Consider the following 20,511-nt stretch of genomic DNA (forward strand, 5'->3'; position numbering starts at 1 on the left):
GGCTGAAAAACGTTGAAGACCCAATGTCTAATACCTTTCCTTTCCATGTCTGCCCACTTGCCGTGGGTCAGGACTCTCTGAGTAAGTTTGCGGGCAGGACTCTGAAGGACTGTGGAGAGGACCTGCTGGTGGAGATCTCCGAGATCCTGTTCAACGAGCTGGCCTTCTTCAGACTGATGCAGGATCTGGACAACAGCAGCATCACCACAGCAGCAGCCAAACACCGACACAAGAAGAGACCCGAGGAACCCAACAACAGCAAGCACAGATCAGCTCAGGTCAGCTTATTGTTCTATCAGGGAAATATCACACTTTGCTAATCGTGACGATTGATGAAGTAGCAATTAAAGGAATATAAATGTGTGGATGTTTATTTGATTTGTTAGGTTAACTGTACTGATTGACCCAAAAAAGTTTTGATTGAATGGAAATTTGCTGCCGGAATCCTACAATATCCAGAATTACAGAGGAATACAGGGGGATGTTTTTATTTTTTTCTATTTTTTTTTAACCATTTTTACAAACGTGTGTATTGTTCATGACTCCTACTGATAATGTCATGGAGATTAGGTTGAAAAACTGGAGTATACTTTTCAATTTAAGACTGGCGTAATGAAAAAAAGGACTTATTGCCAACATAGAATACTAAAAGTTCAAGAAAGAAGTTAAATTTTAAAGAAGATTCCCCTCAACTATTCAGAAAAACAAACGGCAAACAAAAATACAGCAAAAACAGCCTGCAAACATGGACATGTTAATTTGTTTAAACATATAATAGAAAGGTTTCTGGCCCAAAAGGCATCAATGTAAATATCTGCATACCTCCCCAACAGGAAACCAAAACTGTGGAGGGAGAGCAGTGCTTTTCTCCAGTATACCTGGATGAAGACAAGGTAAGAACTGTATGTCTGTATAGTAATACTCTCCCTCATACCACATATTGTACTGTAATAAACTCATTGGTTGACCTCATGCTTAACCCAACTATTTTTGAGAAATGCAAGAAAGAGCAGACCTACAAGTTCTCAACACATTACCATGCAATGCGTGGTGTGTGAGCTTGTATATCTGCTAGATGTTTGCTATTTGTATAATACTATATAGCATGTGGTCAATAAAGTTTTTTTTTATTTTGACATATCAAGCACGATGATGATGATGTCTGTATCTCTTCCAGGACCAGGATGAGACAGAGCAGGTTGCTGAATTCCAGCAGAGAGACGGACAGAAGGCTGAGGGAGAGTACAGCAGGAGCAGCAACGCTTCCGATGGAGACGAAGAGGACGAGGAAGAAGATGGAGAGGGAATGCCTCTATCCATCAGTATGTGACCGTTTGAACTTCTTCTCAAAGTTCTCTGCTCTCTTAAATCTGTCTTTGCCTTTTGGTTTTTTAAATGAGAGTGTGCATCATTCATTGCCTGACTGTCCACAACAAGGCTTCCATTTGCCCAAAACATTGTACTCTTGTACGTGTGGTTGGGTGGGATACAGAATTGGGTGGGATACAAAATAGTTTTTGGGTGGAAAAGATGATTTTATACAATTTTAATAGCTTTGTTGTTTGTTGTGCTTATTGCTGTCGTGTCTTTGGCCAAATGGCATGTAACGCTCTGTGATTTTATTGTCATTTGCCTGAGATGGGGTTTGACATTGTGGTTTTTAACTCTTGTGCAAGCATTTCAAATAATTTCAAATAACTGTGCAATCCTGCCTATAATGCTGATTTAGTGTTTAGTGTGTGCCTCCATGTCTCATGTTCACCCTCTATTGTGTTGTGAAAATACAAACAAATACTTTCTGTGTGTGTTGCAGATTTGTCCAAAGCAGAGACCCAGGCTCTGACCAACTATGGCAGTGGAGAGGACGATAATGAGGTGGAGATAGAGGATTTCGAGGCAGGACCTATAGAGGTCCAGACCTCCCTACAGGCCACGTCTGACACACTGCTGGAGCAACACCAGGTCACAACACAACCAACACACACAACAACATCTTACACCTGTTGTTTAAACATGACATATTCCCAAAGCTGGACTTCCTATCATAGAACTACAGCTGTATTCCAATGAGTCTACACTCATTACACTCGCTTTGAATGTAGAAAGCAGACACAGTATATTACTCACACCAGTGAAAAAACATTTTACATGTTGCACAGTGAAATTATTTTTTACATTCTGTATCTGACTGATACAGAATGAATTTGGTCATATAGCCAGAATCTCTTTGGGGCCAGGCTAATATTCCATGCACACTCAGCTTATATTTCAGCGTGTTTAAGGAGGGTTAGTGCTACTTAATGCACTGTGATGTTTCTGGGTCGATTGTAGATCATAGTTTTTTTCTTTGAGCAACGCACCAGGTCAAATTCCTCATCATGTGCACTGACTGGTGTAATTCATGTCTTTTTGTATTTCAGGGAGCGCAGCAGCCTAGAGGACAGGAGGCAACATCTGACCAGAACTATTCAGTGAATAATTATGGTGGGGAAATGTTGTCGCCTAAATAAACAATTTTTATTTCCTACATGTACTGTATGTAGGAAGGAAGTTAAAGAAATGGATTGTGTTTTGTGACAACACATTGGTTTCATGCAGTGTTGGAACTAAACATTACACAAGATGACGATGCCCTTCATCTGTGTATAATGACCAAATTTGAGACACACACACACACAGGTGCTAAAGTTTATTACCCCTGACTCACATTGGTGTCACATTTACTTTCATTACCAGCATAAAGCACTTTAACACATAAACTGGATCCTTTCTAACCTGTGGACATGAAGCGCCATGCATCTGTATTCATCTGTCATGGTGGCCTGATGCAGCAGAAGGGAATGTTTCTGTGAGCGGTAAACCTTGAGATTTCGTGCCAGTGGCCATGTGAACACTGTTTGTTCCACAAGCTTGTTGACGCTAGGACTATAACAATTATTATATATTCGCATAACTCGCCTGGTCGAAGTTTTCAGAGATAATCACAGGTCTTTTGCATTGTCATCAGAATCATTTCCGTTCATCTGTATGACTTATCTGTTGAAAAATATATGGCCTGTTTGGTCATTATTTATTTAAATTATTGGCACCGGTCTTTGTAATTTCTTGATATACAGTACAAGTTACTTGTTATATCTGCCCTGCAAAGCCTTAAAAGGCAAACATTTATGTTCCAACATTCAATGCCAAATCACATAAAAAAAACATGAATGATGAAATCATTAATCAAAATGTATTCGTATAATAGTCTGTCAACTAAAATGACATGATTGTGACAGCTCTAATTAACACACATCATCTTCTCCTCTTCCTATACAGTGCTGAACAACCAGTCAGAGTCTAAATCCCCGGAGCGTGTGGAATCCCCAGATGGGAACGTGGGTGCTGGGGTGGAGCACGGAGGAGCTGAAGGGGAAAGTGTTGAGTGCGAAGGGGGAGATGAAGGGGCAGCAGCCGCGGCCCCAGAGACCAACGCCACAGACAGCCAGGGTCAGGAAGCGTCCAAGGCTTCCACCGCCACCAACAGCCCTGACACAGAGTCCCCTGTCATGATTAATGTAGATGTAAGACTATCTACTACACTTCTCCTCCATTAATGAGCTTTGCACAAAATCTAGAACGGTTTTTAATAGGGTTGCAATTAACTATTTTCACAATCCATTCATCTGTTGACTTTTTTTCCTTCACTATCTGAAGCTAGATTAATAATTGAAATGGTAAAATGCCTGTAAAATAACGACATTTTGCATGTTGCACATGTTGGGGTGCGCACGCTTATCCGACACACCAAAAGTCTGTTGCTCCCGATATGCGTTGGTCCGACATTCGTTGTTGGACTAAATGATTGTCGGACTGTTAGTATGTCAGAACTTATGCCTGTACCCCAAATGTTTGCCTGCATCATTACAACAAGAACATGAAATGGATATGAACGGTCTTTGTCACAGGAGGTGGGATCAGGAAACACCAGCCAGAAGTCTGATGAGGATGACTTTGTTAAGGTGGAGGATCTTCCCATGCAGCTCTCTGTCATGTGTGAGGTACAGATCACTTAATACTCACTAATCTAGATAATCGCCTACACATTTTGTTGTTGCCAGAGTTTATCCAGCTCACCTTGCTTGGGCTGATATACAGTACCTTTGCATGAGGTTGGATAAAGAGGACAACGATGGATGCTGGGTGGTCAATTGTTTACCCATAGCCTTATTTTATTCACAAAGTAAAGAAGTATTTTCCATGCTCTGTCATCTTGTCACACCACTCCATGAAAGATGCTCATTCTTTATTTCCAATCTGTCCCAACAGCTGTTTCGAACCCATAACAATTGCCACTTTTGCTGCACTGATTTTTACTGCTGCCGTACAAACCCTGGGGAATACGTGGTTTTGCCTTGCATTGATTGGCCAGCTGCCATAAGCCCTAAGGGTTACATGGCCGTTAACCAATCAGCACAAGCTTATCACTCCTCTTACCCAGGTCAAGTAAAGGCTGTGTATGTATGTGATACTGTCCATAAAAAAAGGAGCTGTTCATGAATATATGAATGAAACTAACCTGCATGTGTTGCTGTCAGGAGGAGCTTCAGAAGAGGATTGTGGAGGAACAGCAAAGCAACAGCCTGTCGGCAGAGATCCTCAACCACAACACAATGACTGTGCTGGTGGGAAACGCACACACACTCAAAGAACCAGGTAAAGAAAAGGCTTTACTCCACACTAACTAATTCTATAATTATCAATGGACTCGAAACAGTTCACATTAGGTGTGAGCTAATATTTGATCATATAGACAATACAATATTTCTGTGATGTTTACTCAATATTCTGGAATAAATGCAATAGCTATCTTAGGTGATTTGGATCATAGTGTCATATATCACACTTGGAATTTTGTTTACTTAATTGTGGAAGTAACTATTTTGTTTTCTCACTTTTCCTTCTTACAGAAAGTCTCGGTGCCCAGAGTGCATGAAGAATCACACCGTCTAAATATCCATTGATTTTTAGAAACACTACAGTAGCATCAATCTCGCTCCCTGAGCCTGTATCAACGGACGATCGATTGTTCTTTTGTTGATTGTTCTTGATTGTTGAAGTAAAGTGGCAGGAGCAACGGTTCAGAAGATTCATCACCGGTTGCAGTAACAAACACATATTGAAATAAAAGCTAGAGCTACACATAATCAACACTTAAATCACTTTATTCCTCAACATGTTCATTTAATTGGTTGCTGATTTAGGTTGTTTTTCCTCTATGCTGCTGTTGACAAAGTTGTATGCCTCAGTTTGAATCTTTATTTTCTTTCTAGTAGCCCCCATTCTTTTTGTTACTTTTACTGTTCTGGGATCATTTGGAATTCAGTTTTAAATGTTCTATTTTTGCCTTGTTCTGCTGCTTTAGTGTGTTTTTCTTTGTTCTTGAATCCCATTATTTCCGTTAATGTTAGCAGGTAACAGGTTTTAATAAATAAAAAGTTGAATCTTTTGTGAGTGGTGTAATTGTCATTCATTTGTACTGACGTTTACAAATTGTCTTAAAATGATGTTGCATCAACTGGTTGGAATAACGTGTTCCTTCAACGTGCTACGTCCAACCAAGGAAACTCCCCCGTCAGGTGTAAAGGAGCAACTTGGACACTCAGGCATGAAGGAAGCATGAGTTTGAAACGGGGAAAATCAGGTGCAATCAGGCCTTTCAATAGACTGAGTAGACGTCTACCCGTCTACTCAGGTGCTCAGTAGGTTGATTCCTTCCGATTGTGTCGGTTGATCTGTGCAGTTTAATGCATCGCATGCAGCTACTGGAGCGGTGCCGTGTCGTTAGTCAGAAGGTTCCTTGTTCCGAAATTACTATCCCTATCTCTAATCCTAACCTAAACATAACCGCAAGCACGGGAGCAGTGCATCTCTAATCCTAACCTAAACATAACCGCAAGCACGGGAGCAGTGCATGTTCGATGTTACGGCTGCATTGAAAGGAATGATCACCTACTGAGCTCCAGTAGCTGCATGCGATGCATTAAACTGCACAGATCAACCGACACAATCGGAAGGAATCAACCTACTGAGCACCTGAGTAGACGGGTAGACGTCTACTCAGTCTATTGAAAGGCCTGATTGCACCTGATTTTCCCCGTTTCAATACACTGATCCCATTCGAAACGGGAGCACCAAGTCTGTTGCTCTCCCCATGTCCCCCATATATGGGGACTAGGTTGGCGGAGGGTGTGTAGAGCCCAGGATCACATTAGATAATTGACACAGGGGTGAAAAATGGGTTACAAAATCATGGGATCAAAATTATAAGTAAAAAAATAAAAAAGAATTATGTTGCATCAAATACATGTTTTAATTGATGGTATACTGTGGCATAAGATAAGCCGTTGTCAACGATGTAGTAGCCAGACATTTAAAGCAGATTCCAGACTCATGACATGATTGCTGGATTTCTTTTAACGGATGGCTATGATTAGTGTGGTTGCAATAGACAACCAGACTATAGTAATTGCCCGACTTCATTCCGGATAAACTTTTAAAACTTCTGTATAAAAAAAACTTGTGATGTCATGTGGGTCAATTATACATCAGCATCACACTGTACTTAGCAAGGTGCTTGAGGGAAATTGCAACCACACTTGCATGCACAGTTCTAGTTATGATTGTGGTACAGTATTTGAGAGGTACCAGGAGAACTAGGCAATCAAGAGAAGTGGGCCTCTTGGGTGAGAACTGCACATTCCGTTGGACATTTCTAGATCAATTAAGTACATTGTTAGCATCCAGTCAGTGTATTCACAATTCAAGACACCTAATTGTAGAGGTGTAGTTTTACATTTACAGCAGATGGATTTTGCCTTCCATAATTATTTTCCATACATGGGCATCTCCATATATGGGCAAGTGAAAGTGAAATTAGAGACACATGCACAGTTAAGTAACACATTAGATTTGCTAGGATACAAGTCAGGTAAATAAGGTGCATTTGGAGGTCAAACTCTAGTAATTCCTCTCCACCAATCACAATGCGAGGTTGGAACTAACTATGACATCACTGCTATATTATAAAAGCTTGTGCAGCTTCATGTTGTAGTTTGGAAAGCACTTGTTGCATATAGATTATTAGTATGGTATATACAAGTTAATTATAGCAGTTGGTAAGAGCCACCTTCCACCTTAACTGTTGAAATTGACATAGAGATGCCGTTGATCATTAAAGACTACTCATGGACACAGACAGAATCAACTGTTTACATAAATGTACCTTTAAAAGGTACGAAGGTTGCGAAAGTAGATATACTTTCTACAGACGAATATCTAAAAGTTCATTTCCCACCCTTTCTGTTTGAAGCGTTTCTGTTTGAACCTGTCATTGATGAAAAAAGCATTGCACAGATTGGAAATGGTGTTGCAGCTATCACTCTGCAGAAGAGGGCCCACAGGCTCTGGGAGCATCTCATGATTAAGAACAGCAACAAAGAGCAAATGCAAAATATTAGAGAGAGGGCACTCTTGAAATACCAGGAGAAGATTGCGACGGACACCAACGCCAAAGATGAAAAAAAGAGAGAAGATAAAAAATATGCATTGGACACAATGATGAAGCTCGAGCTGGAAGAGAGAGAGAGGATCAAGAAAGCGAGAGATGATGAAGTAACAGCAGAAGTAGAGTCATGGAAACAAAAGGAGGAAAAAGTAACAGTCAATGAACCATTAGTCAAAATGCAAAGTCCAAGCATCAGATCAGCAAAAATGAACACATCTTCCAATGCACGCATGGTCAAATGTGATCCGAGTAGTAGCAAGAAAAGCCAGGTCAATGTGCCTGTGCCAAGATCATTTGGAAATATCCAACTCAAATTCACCCCACGAGGGCTTCCTACACCACTCAGAGAATCCCGATTGCCCGAAGAGGAGGAGTGGCTCAAAAAGCAAGCTGAAGCAAGACGAGCAATAAGTGCAGACCTAGCAGAAATGGAGGACCTGAAGGAGGAAGAGAGGAACCCAGACTGGTTGAAGGAAAAAGGAGACAAATGTTTTTCAATCGGGAATTATCTGGGCGCAGTGAATGCCTATAACCTTGCGATCAAGCTGAACAGAATAGTCCCGGCCTTGTATTCAAACAGGGCTGCCTGTCATCTGAAACTGAGACATTTTCACAAAGCTATTGAGGATTCCTCTAAGGCACTTGATCTACTGACACCACCCGTTCCTGACAACGCATCTGCCAGAGTAAGAGCACATGTACGGCGAGGAACTGCTTTCTGTGAGCTGGAGCTCTACACAGAGGGCCTCCAGGATTACCAAGCTGCTTTGATGATTGCTCCTCAAAATGAATCCCTACAGGCAGATGCACAGAGAATCAGACTAATTATTCAAGGTAGTGCCAGTGGGCAGGTTGAGTTATGTGAAGAACAGGTGAAGAATGGAGATGGGCATGGCACACTAGTAGACACTGAATCGGTGGAAATTGATGTCAGACTTTAGTAATATTAGTCCATACCTATTTGGGGACATGACGATATTCGATATTGTTTTTTTCTTTTGCTGAATGTGGCAAATACGGTTGAGTGCATTGTGAGTAGGCCAACGTTTCACAGGCTGTCCTCTATTGTCTCATTTTGAGCACGGAATATCTGCCACTTATATATATTATATATGGGTGTCCCATGTGGCACACCCGACATAACTTGACTCCGCCTGCAACCATCTAGTGGAGTCAGGTTAGTGCAGAGTGCAGACATGATGGGGGTATGGAAAGTAGGGGGGGCTAATATTTACTATTCTGTGCCTATCGGTACGTAACTCGAACGGCGCTGAGTCGGCTCTGGTGGCCGTCGCAACGCTCAGCACGACGCGTCGCTCGCCGTGCCTCACGTGGCTCAAGGCTACCAGAGACTGCGTGCCCCCGTCATGGTTTCACTTCCGCGTTTCCCAGTATGTGTGATTATCGCATATTGGCTCTAGGTCCTTTCACTGACATATTCTTGATTATAGGCTGATCATTTGAAGCGGGTGGTAATTTTGCGTCCACTACTAAAATTATTAGTTAAGATGTTGAAACAAATGAGTGATCTACAGTAGTTGTGGTCCATAGCCTCAAATGTAATCAAAGTTGTAGATATTTTGAAATACAATTTCTGCTTGTAACTAAGAATGTTAATATGGATATCTGTAATTACCCGTTATAACTAGTGAGACAGGATTATGGATATATAAAATATAATTACAGGATTGTGGTTCGATTACATGTTAAATGGGCTTGCCATAAACCTTGGTTTTCTTGGCATTTAGCCCAAAGTTCCTGATAAAGATTAGTCAGTAGCTCATTTTCATTTTTGCATCATTTGCAGAAAGGAAAATAATTTGAAAATTTGAAAGGAATCCAACTTTAGATCAAAAACTCCACAGGGGATATATCATTCCAATTAAAAAAATAATGAAAGATATGACATTCAAAACACAGCAGGATATGCAGTATTCATCACAAATCAAATTATTTGTGGTTGAGAGCTGCAATCTATTCTGAGCTGTGAAAAGTGTTTTTACCACCAGTCATTTCCAATTAAGTGCCTCCTGACTTGTCGAAATTAGACGCAAATCAGTCTTCTGTCCATTATCTCCTTATGTTCTTTTCTCTCTCGCGCTCTCTCTTGCCCTCCGCTTTAGTCTCCATCTCAACAAAATGGACTACTTGAATGTACAGTACTCTTGCTTAAGTTATGTATACATTGTATGATATTTACTTTTGTTTAATATTTGTGTCGGCGTGTTGGCACAGGAAATATATTGTACTGTAAATTGTGTCTGAATAATCCCGTAAGGGATGGGCTGCAAAAGGCAGTCAGACACGTAAATAAAATCAATCAATCACAGCAGGACATGCAGTATTCAGCAGTACGGTAATCACAAATCAAATTATTTGTGGTTGAGAGCTGCAATCTATTCTGAGCTGTGAAAAGTGTTTTTACCACCAGTCATTTCCAATTAAGTGCCTCCTGACTTTCTTCCTGTTTTGAACAAAATATCAGAAACACAGTCACAGGTTTTTATTACCACCGAATTCATCACAAGAACAGTGCAAACTGCAAAGACTACAATTATCAGTAAAAGTGAAATTAGTTCAGTTAATGCTCTTGTTGTGTTATCACACTGTGGTTCTCAACAAATGATCTGGCATCCTCCCCGTGTCCCTCCTGAGGGGGAGGGGAGCTGGCACCCAGACTGAGACCTGCTAGCCTACAACTTGAATGAATGATCACATATCTCACATAAAAAAACACATTCTTCTCAACCTACAGCCATACAGTACAAAACAAGTGTTCAAATATTACCATAAAATATCAGTTTTACTTTTACACCGACTTTGGGTTAATTGTTTATTATCATCAACTGAATTTCAGCTGATAAGCATTTATTTTTTTCCCTATTCTCCCTAATTTATGCATTGCCATTTTGTTGATTACAGCCAATCGGCTCCGTGCACAAGTTAAATTAGTCGCAGTTTTCCAGAAGTTGGCATACCCGTGTTAGTACTATTCCAGTTCATTTCCTCGTATGCCCATACCGTTATTTGTTTGGCTTGACAGCGAATTTAACCCAACACACATATGACACATTCACATGTTTCCAGCTCAAAACTGCTGACGAGCAAATCAAATGTAGCTATGGACAAAAATTAACTGAAACAGGAAATGGTTAGGCCACCTGCTGGACTCCTGCGACTACACTTATGCACAGAGACTATTGTGTTTGTTGGAGCGCCTGGCCAAGCCTGAAACACCAGAGGAATCAAACCCCAGTCTCCATGGTGGTGGGCAGCAACGTAACCCCCTGCGTCACCTGGACGCTCCTATCTGCTTTGGTTAAAGATACTCATGAGAGTGCTACAACATGGCAATCTTTGGTTTGTGTGATTAGTCACCGAGTTAAGACCTGAGCCTGTCCCTCTCTCTCTCTCTCCCCCAGTCATTCTGTGCAATTAGGCATTTAGAAAACTGAAGAGGTAGAGGAGATGTTCACCAGGGCATGCAGGGGTCAGGGCAGTCACGGATGTAGGACTCCAGACTGCCCTTGGACACGTCCATCAGGGTTGTGTATGTGGTCAACTACAGAGGACACAGTGGAGAATGGAGTCAGCTGTGGTTGTGTCGTGTGCAACTGCACTCAGTAGATATTTCCTAATTAAATTATAAGCCTAATTCAAATTGGGCAACACTATTTACAAATTACAAAAGCAAATACCTTTGTTTTATTATAATAATGCAGCATTTTTGTTCACTTAATTATGATTGTCAATGAGCTGTAATGACTAATATTTTTTTTAGGGTAGGCCACATCAATCCAGCTTGATAACACCACATAAATATGGCTAATGTCAACAAAAGACTCACTTTGTTCAGGACTGGTTTGGTTGAGAGCATATCGTACATCGTCTTCAATGTGATGTTCTATGAAAAACGAAGAGACAGATTAAGTGTGCATTAGTAGTAAAATAAGGCTGAAATTCTACAGTCCTTCCCTGAATGTATTTGTAATACAAGCAAGTGACATCGGAACTAAGGGTTTTTCTTGAGAATTCCGCCTTGCCAGATTGAGGACCTAAGGACAGTTTGCTTCCATGGTTAAATGTGGGTCTGTATATCCCTTTGAGAACATAATGATTTTTTTACTTTTTCTTACACATATACAACTAGATAAAGTGCTCCTCGGGGCACAGGTCTCCACCAGGGCAGGTCAGGTTGTGGCCTCCTGGTGGCGCTATAATAGGCCAATGTGAAAAGGGTGCCATTTCTTCTTATACCTTGGATTGCAATTGGATGATTTGAGGCATTTTGTTCCAAAAATGTGTTTTGCAAAAATCCACCTGTTGGTGGCGCTATAACAGGCCAATGTGAAAAGGGTGGGATATATTCCTCAGCCTAGTAGGAAAGTCTGTGAAAGATTTCATGTAAATTGCACACTGCGTTCATGATTTGAGGCATTTTGTTCCAAAAATGTGTTTTGCAAAAATCCACCTGTTGGTGGTGCTATAACAGGCCAATGTGAAAAGGGTGGGATATATTCCTCAGCCTAGTAGGAAAGTCTGTGAAAGATTTCACGTAAATTGCACGCTGTGTTCATGATTTGAGGCTTTTTGTTCAAAACGGGCCAATCCTGCAAACTTTAAAAGCCAATGTTAGCCAATTAGGATGGAATATGAAATATCGGACAGATCCGGCTTGAACACATAAAAGACGTTTTTCAAAAGTCGGCCTTGTGGTGCTAGTCATTGGTTAGACATGGGTTAAGGTTAGGTTTATGTGTGCTGCCCCGTGGGAGGTTAGGTTTAGGGTGAGGGTTTGAGATAGGTTGTAGTTGTAGGACTAATGACTGGTCTAACCAATGTCTAAACCAAAAACTGTCTAAACTAAGTATGCATCCCACAGGCCATAACAGGCTGAAAATTTGGGGCAGAGGTTCATCGTTGGCATCCAGGGAGTGTGTGTGCAAGATTTGGCATCGACTGGGTTAACGGTGCCGGAGATTAGCTGTACACAGACGGACAGACGGACGGACACACACACACGGACAGAGTGCAAAACATACTCTCTCCCCATGCCGTCGGCCTGGTGGAGACAATTACTGTCAAAGCACCTGTACACTACAGTACATTTATTTAAAGAAAAGCTATACGTTTATGTGAATCACTTTCCATTTTTACTTACTGCCTGTGAGGTCTGGTTCATACACTTCATAGCGGGTGTTCTGCGGTCATCCAGGAACAGAGGCTTATCCCAGTGGTCATAGTTGGTCTCCAGAATGTACCACCTACCCAGCTTCAGCTCAATCCTGAAAGGGAGGGAGAGAAGAGTTGAATAATTCAAAAGAGATGAATATACGTAGATGGACACATACTGTACACCGACAGATGTAGCAACTAGGCCTGTCACAATTATTACATAATCGTCTAATCGTAAATATTTGAGATAATCACAATATTCAATTGTTCAATGCACAATATCCATTCCAATGTCCAATGCCCAAAACAATTAAATTGTTAGTTGCAATTATTTTTGTGACAATTAATCATCAACTTAAATGTGTAAATCGTGACAGCCCTAGTAGCGACAGACTGACAGTCAAGTACTGGAAATACAGAACAGATTATGTACCAAAATAAACAAAGCACACCAGATGATGTTTGTTCTGAGAAAGATCTGATGACTGCTAGTCGGACAGAAACCCCATGACCAAATTTCACAACAATCACATGACATTACAATTACAGGGTTCATGCAAGGAGTTCAAAGCACATAGGACACAAAGGACACACCACAACCTATAAAAGACAGTACTTCTATGTACACCACTACCTATAAAAGACATTACTTCTAGGTTATAACACATTGTCACAAAGGACACATCACATTGACCACAACCTATAAAAGACAGAAAGTTCTAGGTTATAACAGCCTATAATGTCTTGCTGTTGTCTGTGTCCCAGTTTCATTCCCACACAGACATTTTTGTCTTTACCATCCTTACACCTAAGAGTGGTTCTCGAGGAAAGGTCACAGGGCCACGGAAATCAAAATCCACAAAAATCAGTAGGGGTCATCCTCTGGGGAAAATGAATGCACTCAGCAATCTGCCCATTAGATCTGGCCCTGATGAAGACCAGCCATCAAAATATGTTGTTGTAATAAGACATTAAAGTACATTGATTTTACGCCCTCTCCTCCATTCCTTTTTTGAGTGCTCAGATCTTTTTGCCTTTTTCAGATTTTGAGATTATCTTGTACGGTTGAAATTCTGGCCTAATGGTGGCACTAGCGGATCAGTGAAAGTCATGCAAATTCCATGGCAATGCAGCCAGTAGTTTTTGAGAGATTTGATTTTGGATCAAAGTGTCCCCAAACAACATGTCATCCTTAGTCAGAGCCCTGCCACAAGAATGGACTGCCCATTGGCCCATTCTCCTTTTTGCTGGGACAAAGTAAAATCACTGTCCTTAGTACACAGAGGAGGACTTGAACGGCAAATACAAATACAAACCAAAACCCTCAAAAGTTAGTTGAACAACATCCAACCAGATTATCTATTGTGCCATCTGAAAAGGATCTAATTCAAACAATAAACACTTGGCAGCTCCTTACTCCCAGATGTCAAGGCTGAGCTCTCTGGACCTGGTGATGACACAGCCCTGGCCCGTCTGGTTCCCTCCCAGGATGAAGTAGGCAGGAGCCAGCAGCTTGGTTTGGGCCAGACGGTTCTTGGCATCCTCGTAGCTGGAGAGAATGAGAGAGACAGAGAGGGGATAGGAGAGAAAATTAACCTAATATAGTTCCTGATTTCTGCAAAGGCAATGTACATGTGGAAAGAGCATTTGGGAATCCTAATACTTACAGTAAAATCCGGGATTATTCATTACAATTTAGACATTTAGCGGCTCCAGATCTTAATCCAGAGCGATTTACAGTAAGCAAGAATAAAAACATGGTAATACATCATATACATAACAATAATGTCCTCATGAATCATACATAAGCTAAGAACCTAACAGTGGAATATCTATATGAATGAGTGCTGTCTACATACAATGCTATCTAAATTACATAAATTGAGCATGCGCAAGGTTGTCGAGGCTAGGGCAAGTGCTACGGCCAAGTAGTAGTGAGTCTGCAGTTCTGATTGCAATGGGAACTGCATTCCATAGTTTTGGAGCCAGAAGGGAGAAGAGTTTGGGACGTGTGGAGTGTTTTCCCAGCGTTTTTAGTGAAGGAATTTCCAGTTTCCCTGCGTTGGCTAATCTGAGCGTTGAGTGTACAAATGTAACCACATGGACCAGCCATAAGTGTCCCAGTTTGGTTACATTTGTACAGTGCACACTCTCAGAGTTAAATTAACATGGAGGATTTGACACATTTTACTGACAAGCGCATTCCAGTCATCTGAATTGTTTGTTGCATGTCTTGCAGAAACAATATTACCCTATCACACAGCTCAGCTGAAGCCTTTCATTTCCTGTTGCATGAGATGACAAAAGCTCATCTCTCTTTTTGTGTTCCCAGAGGTACAATTAGATTCATGTAGCAAGTGCAGATGCCCTACTTTTTCCCTTCTACGTGCACTTTTATTCAAGCCCCAAGGGAAATGTTTGGAAGAATCTAGGCATGCTGTCTTTAAAGCAGTCAGAAGTTACAAAGGATTGTCTGTTAACAAGCTGTCTGACAGACATTGGCATATTGTGTTACAGTATAGTTATTTGTTTCAACTGTACATTTAACATTTAACAGAGTTGCCTGCAGTAACAGTAGTGCAAGATACTATTGTAGATGGAAGACATTATTCTATGATGGCTCACACTCCACATATATTTACTTATTTACCGTCATAGTTATAAAAGGAAACTGACCTGGTAGCGTTCTCCATGACAGATCGGGTGAGGAAACCCATCCACATGCCATCTCTCTTTCCCAGAATCCAATCCATGATTCCTGAAGTAGAACAGAAAAAAACATAAAAAACAACATCCACATTCAATCATTTGAACATAGTAGTTATTCTGTACAACTTGGCAACTGTTATGACTACATTTCCCCTCAGGACAAATTAATGCAAAATAATTTCATGATAAGTTCAAGTGTTTTCCAGCACCTGTTAACATCAAATGTCAGTTCAAAGCAGGAGTGCAATTGAGAACAATTTTAAAAACTCACCAATGTACCCTCCATCGACATTGAAGCGTTCATTCATAGTCAGAGTGAATGTGTTCTATGAAGATTAAAAAATAATATTTTGTTAAATATACACTTGGAGCTTTGCAAGACCAATTGACATCATGAGCTCAAGTGGTTAACTAATATGTATTATTTCTGTTTCAGTTAACTTACAGCTTTGATGCCAGTCAGTATACCGACATATCCGGCAAAATTGGTTGACTTGAAGACAGTCTTGTTGTTTCTGGTAAAGTCAATGTTCACCACTAGAGGTCTGAGCTTCTCAGTTACAGCCCATGAATGGTTCTTCGTGTCCCATCTACACACAGAGACACATTATCACCAGGTCCATTGGACCAAGATTGCGGTATTGGTTGACTCTTCCTCCCTGACCTTTCCCCCCCTTTTGGTACTACATTTTGATTTTACAATGAAGCAAGTAGAAACTAAGTATCTTTATTTTATCTTAGAGATAATGTTTTGGGATTTTTTTTATGGATCCCGTCTGCCTTTGCTGCATGTCATCCCCCCGTCTCTCTCCCAAAAAAAATATATATATTATATATGAATTGTATAGGAAGGGTGCGGGGCAGTTAAAATTGATATCAAATATCTAAATATTGAATCAAATAACTTGCAAGTGTAATACGTCAAAGCTCCCTCCATCAACTTAATTCATTCTCACCCCAAAAACAACCCAAAGTCCAGATTTCTGCCATGGATCAGGTTACCTGTAAGAGTGAGGCTATCATGAGAAATTAACTAGTTTACGTGAAAACATTTTATAATAATAATTAGCTGAATAACGTGACCCAACCACTTACCGTTAGTGTCTTCTGCTACAACTGAAGTACACACAGTGAACACTTCATAGAAGATGTTAAACAATGCAATTTCACCTGCATTACAAACAGAAAAGAATAAGCAATCAGACATCAATATGTTCCTATTAATACACCATAGTACCGGTATTACATTGGGCCAAAGCCTTATATACAAATAGGTTTTCCTACAAGAGTGCATACATTTTTAGAACAGTCTGAGGAACTATCAGTGAATGTCGTTTCTTACCAAGTTTAATGCCTGAGGCGGTTGCAACTCCGTTTATTTCATCAGCGAAAGGGTACGGGAGGCTCTGCACAATAGCAGGCTAGAACCATAAACACATCAGACACATTTAAAGCTTTACATTCTATTGTATTATATGTCAATATACGTTTTAAGTTATTTACAGTGCTTGTGTACACATTTTCAAAAGTCCAACATGTCAAGTTGACATGTTGGACTTTTGAAAATGTGACATTGTCAACAAGCACATGATTCATGATGAGCTGCTATCAGCAGCAATGCTATTGACATTCTTGGACAGAGCGACTGTGGGAGAAGAAAACCTCATCAACTTGGGTAGAATTATGTGTAAGAAATCATAGCTAAAAAAAATGTCTCATGATCTCATCAAAACTTCACTGATACCATTCAGAATTATCAACAGCATACATACATCATTTAAAATGGTGTGCTCTTGCCCCTCTGAAGCCCAAAGTTACTCAGACATTTCAATCAGACTATCCAGACCTGATATCGTTCACACCTCAAATACTAGTTTGCAGTGTTTTCGCAATACGACCCCAATCTGCACCACTACAGTGATCACGGATGATTGATTGATGTTGATTATTGAAGATCAAACATCAAACAGACTGTCATCTGTACCTGGCCCCCTCCTTTTTCCCCCTTGTACACCAGCTCCTGTTACGCTGACAGTGAACTATTTTTTCTCTTTCCATCCTTCTCCCTTTAGTGTCTGCTAAATTAGCCTGGCATAGCCAGACTAATATCACTGCGTAAATATTAGTCTTGAACTTTGGTGTAGAATATTTATTTCCATGGGCATTTCAAGCTACAACAAGTTACAACATTTTTCCTGCAGTTTCAGTATGGTACCGTCTAACTCAAAAGACAAATCTCTTTTTGAAAAGCTGTTGCATGCAGGATACCAAGTGGATCATTTATGTCTAGCATTTTCCAAAATGTCCATTAGTTACTTTCATTCAAGTTATATAGTATTAATATTTATTTCTATTATATATTATTAATGTATAACTAGGGATGCTGCGATCCGAACTTCAGATTGGATATCGGCCCGATAACCGCCAAAAAATGCAGATCGGATCGGACTGCAGCGAAAATGAGCGATCCAATGCTCCGATCCAAGTATCGGATCGGAAGTGAAAAATCTAGATCGCAGCATCCCTAGTCCTCTTGCAATTGAGGTGTAAGGTTGGATCCAGTAAATAAAAAGCACACTCACCAGAATGATGTCAACCATTTCTATCAGCTTTCCACTGGGTACGAAAGCATCAGCCAAGTCTCTGATGACCTGGATCATGCTGGTCAGCTAAACATAACACAGTAGTAAAGGGTTCTTATTAGTACATGCATGCCATGGGGCTATAAGCCAGGGCTATAGTATAGGCCTAGGGTGATAGATAAACCATTTTGCGATTCTCAACTCAAGGACCCCAAGTTGGATGTGCATTAGGCCCTGGACACAAGCTGGAATCACTGACCGGGCAGGGACCAGGGGCCTCCCTCCCAGCCCCCTGTACAGGAAAACGACATAGTCTGGAAACATAGATATTTTTCTATACATTATTTTACATTTCCCAGACCTGGAAAAGTATGAAATTAAATTCCATACTTGTGTAAGAACTCTGCATTTTGTTATGTCTAGGACACATCCTCAAAGAGATTTGTACACTTTCAGAGTTATGGACCCCTGGTGGACCCGACCGGCTCAGACCCGACGTTGAGAGAACGAATGACACAATATTCAGGTAAGATTCTTACAGCTTCCTTTTTGTCAGTGATCAACTGGGTCCATCTCTTGTTGGGAGGCAAGTCCAGATCTACTGTGTACCACGGTACTCCTCCTTTGAACCTGATCCAGAAACATGAAACAGAAAATTACTGCAGAAAAAAGTCATTATGTAATCTCCTAAAACAAGGACAATGATATTTTCATTGTTGACCATCTCATTCCCAATCAGTTTATGGCATAATGATGCTGTATCTTTAGTGGATACACTAAACTAAATTGTCTTACAATAAATATCTTATCTTTTCATTATTTCATGATATGAGCACAGTACAAGTAATGCATTTGTAAAATAATATGTCAAGACGAGTTGATAGAGCAGATCATACAATTCATTCATTGGGAGATATAGAGGTCCTTTGACAAATGACTGTGAGCTTTGGTTCTTGAGTGATTCTCACAACCCTCTACAACATTGCCGAATTTCGTGGAAAACGACAGCACAGTCACAGAACTGCCAAAACTGCGAGAAATGGCGAAATCCGTACGAAAACAATAAGGGGTCTTCGCCCCTTCTGGCTTGACCCCAAACCAAAGTTTGAGGAACAATGAGGATAACGCAATATGTCCATAGAGGTGAAATACTTTCAATACAACCAAATACAACCTCTACCTTTCTATCTCACGATGAGGGCTGTCAATGGAAGGAAATGCAACCTTAGAAGTTATGGGTACCCTGCGAGTCGCCTCAAACTTCCTTGCCTTGTGGGCTACACTACAGGCTACAGTAGGTGGGGAGATAACAGTGTGTAGACTTGTGAAACCTGTGATCTGTTCTGCATGTCATTCTTCCATATCTGTTCCTCATTTTGCTGGGGACCCCCTAAAGCCCCCTCCACACCAGTGGTCTGAGAATGTGGAGGGGGCTTTAGGAGGTCCCCATGTGGTCTGAGACCACATTAGAGAAGTTGTTTGCCACCCCTGAGCCTCCTTCAAAACCACCATAAAAGAGCACCTGCAAATGGTAACTGTTCCTATTAACGTCTATTAAGTGTAAGCGCCCACATACATACACATGTGTGGGGGCATTAAAACATATACATGTTATTAACATATATGTACATGAAATGTACTGTAATTCTGCAAACTGTTAATAAAATGTTCAATCAATCAATCAAACATATGTTTTATTGCTACTATAGTGCTCACGTAGCCTAGGATTTAGACTCTCGAAGATGTATTTTATCTATTCTGAATCAGAATCGATCAAATACATCTGAGTCTAGCTAATCTTAGGTTACTGCTCATGTTGTCTCGTATATTATTGTATTGAGTATGTCTTTAAATGTCTATGAATTCAATACACAGGACAGGACCTCAATAGAAATAAGGCAAGCCCTCAAGGCTACCATTGAATAATCATACCATTGTACTATTTGCAATTAACTGAACCAGTTTGCCATGAAAAAAAAAAAAAAAAAAAACTTTGTCATGTGACTGCTTGGCAGAATATTTGATGACAGTCAAGACAGTGATGGTCCGTCAACTTCTTGTATTTTGATCATCATATTATATTCTTGAGGGTGACTTTCTAGTACTTACGTGGGACCTTTTGGAGGGTACATGCCCGACTGACAGTCTTCTGTGTACTGGAATTTAACATCGATAAACACAAAACAAAACAGTTTGCTATCAAACGTTACACAAGTTACAACACAACATTCACATAGTTGTCTTCACACAATCACACATCACTCAGAGTTCACTTACCGGTGGTATAAACTGTGCCAATGCGCCCGAAAATAACGCCACTAAAACTACAAGACCAAATCGGTCCATTTCTGAGTAAAATCAAGTAGAACTCTCTTTCTATCAACTGTCTCTCTTGACTCCAGGGGCTTGACTCCCGTGATCTGATAAACACGGAAGTAAGTCGATGGTGTTCTGTTTACCATGCAGCTACGGAAAGCACGAGGTGTTCGCTTGCCAAGA

At 40.6% G+C, this 20,511-nt stretch overlaps 3 protein-coding genes across 14 annotated transcripts in view; 2 read left to right on the forward strand and 1 right to left on the reverse strand.

Annotated features, from left to right (window-relative positions):
* pcm1 (pericentriolar material 1) overlaps positions 1–5,488 on the forward strand; it is a 40,453-nt gene extending 34,965 nt beyond the window's left edge. For 10 of the 12 annotated variants that reach the window (XM_079499953.1, XM_079499949.1, XM_079499952.1 and 7 more), the window contains 9 exons: positions 72–278; positions 834–893; positions 1,178–1,322; positions 1,814–1,962; positions 2,421–2,484; positions 3,319–3,563; positions 3,948–4,040; positions 4,578–4,695; positions 4,950–5,488. In XM_079499953.1, coding sequence (XP_079356079.1) covers positions 72–278; positions 834–893; positions 1,178–1,322; positions 1,814–1,962; positions 2,421–2,484; positions 3,319–3,563; positions 3,948–4,040; positions 4,578–4,695; positions 4,950–4,975 — 1,107 coding nt within the window. In that variant the 3' untranslated portion in view covers positions 4,976–5,488. The remainder of the gene's footprint in view (positions 1–71; positions 279–833; positions 894–1,177; positions 1,323–1,813; positions 1,963–2,420; positions 2,485–3,318; positions 3,564–3,947; positions 4,041–4,577; positions 4,696–4,949) is intronic. The other 2 variants (XM_079499956.1, XM_079499958.1) reach the window with 2 other exon arrangements.
* A 2,264-nt stretch (positions 5,489–7,752) lies between these two features.
* Positions 7,753–8,487, forward strand: LOC306921225 (dynein axonemal assembly factor 4-like; the record flags this gene model as incomplete). The annotated part of the gene is made up of 1 exon (XM_079498336.1): positions 7,753–8,487. The coding sequence occupies one exon, from the start codon at positions 7,753–7,755 to the stop codon at positions 8,485–8,487; it is 735 nt and encodes a 244-aa protein (XP_079354462.1).
* Positions 8,488–10,034: 1,547 nt separating this feature from the next.
* Positions 10,035–20,511, reverse strand: asah1b (N-acylsphingosine amidohydrolase (acid ceramidase) 1b). The gene is made up of 14 exons (XM_079499140.1): positions 20,290–20,511; positions 20,122–20,168; positions 18,552–18,642; positions 18,013–18,099; positions 16,773–16,851; positions 16,526–16,600; positions 16,387–16,432; positions 15,876–16,020; positions 15,702–15,756; positions 15,398–15,479; positions 14,139–14,270; positions 12,708–12,831; positions 11,394–11,450; positions 10,035–11,108 (listed from the first exon to the last, which is right to left on the reverse strand). The coding sequence occupies exons 1-14, from the start codon at positions 20,356–20,358 to the stop codon at positions 11,019–11,021; spliced, it is 1,179 nt and encodes a 392-aa protein (XP_079355266.1). The 5' UTR covers positions 20,359–20,511; the 3' UTR covers positions 10,035–11,018.

This window comes from Electrona antarctica (assembly GCF_951216825.1).
Source record: "Electrona antarctica genome assembly, chromosome: 4".
Classification (NCBI taxonomy): Eukaryota; Metazoa; Chordata; class Actinopteri; order Myctophiformes; family Myctophidae; genus Electrona; species Electrona antarctica.

What these genes read in the sequence shown, in the direction of transcription:
- asah1b (XM_079499140.1), bottom strand. Translation starts at nt 20,358, where the DNA reads ATGGACCGATTTGGTCTTGTAGTTTTAGTGGCGTTATTTTCGGGCGCA. An exon ending in TGTAGCAGAAGACACTAACG is followed by an intron (nt 16,433 to 16,525) that starts GTAAGTGGTTGG and finishes TCACTCTTACAG; the next exon opens with GTAACCTGATCCATGGCAGA. An exon ending in TACTGACTGGCATCAAAGCT is followed by an intron (nt 15,757 to 15,875) that starts GTAAGTTAACTG and finishes TAATCTTCATAG; the next exon opens with AACACATTCACTCTGACTAT.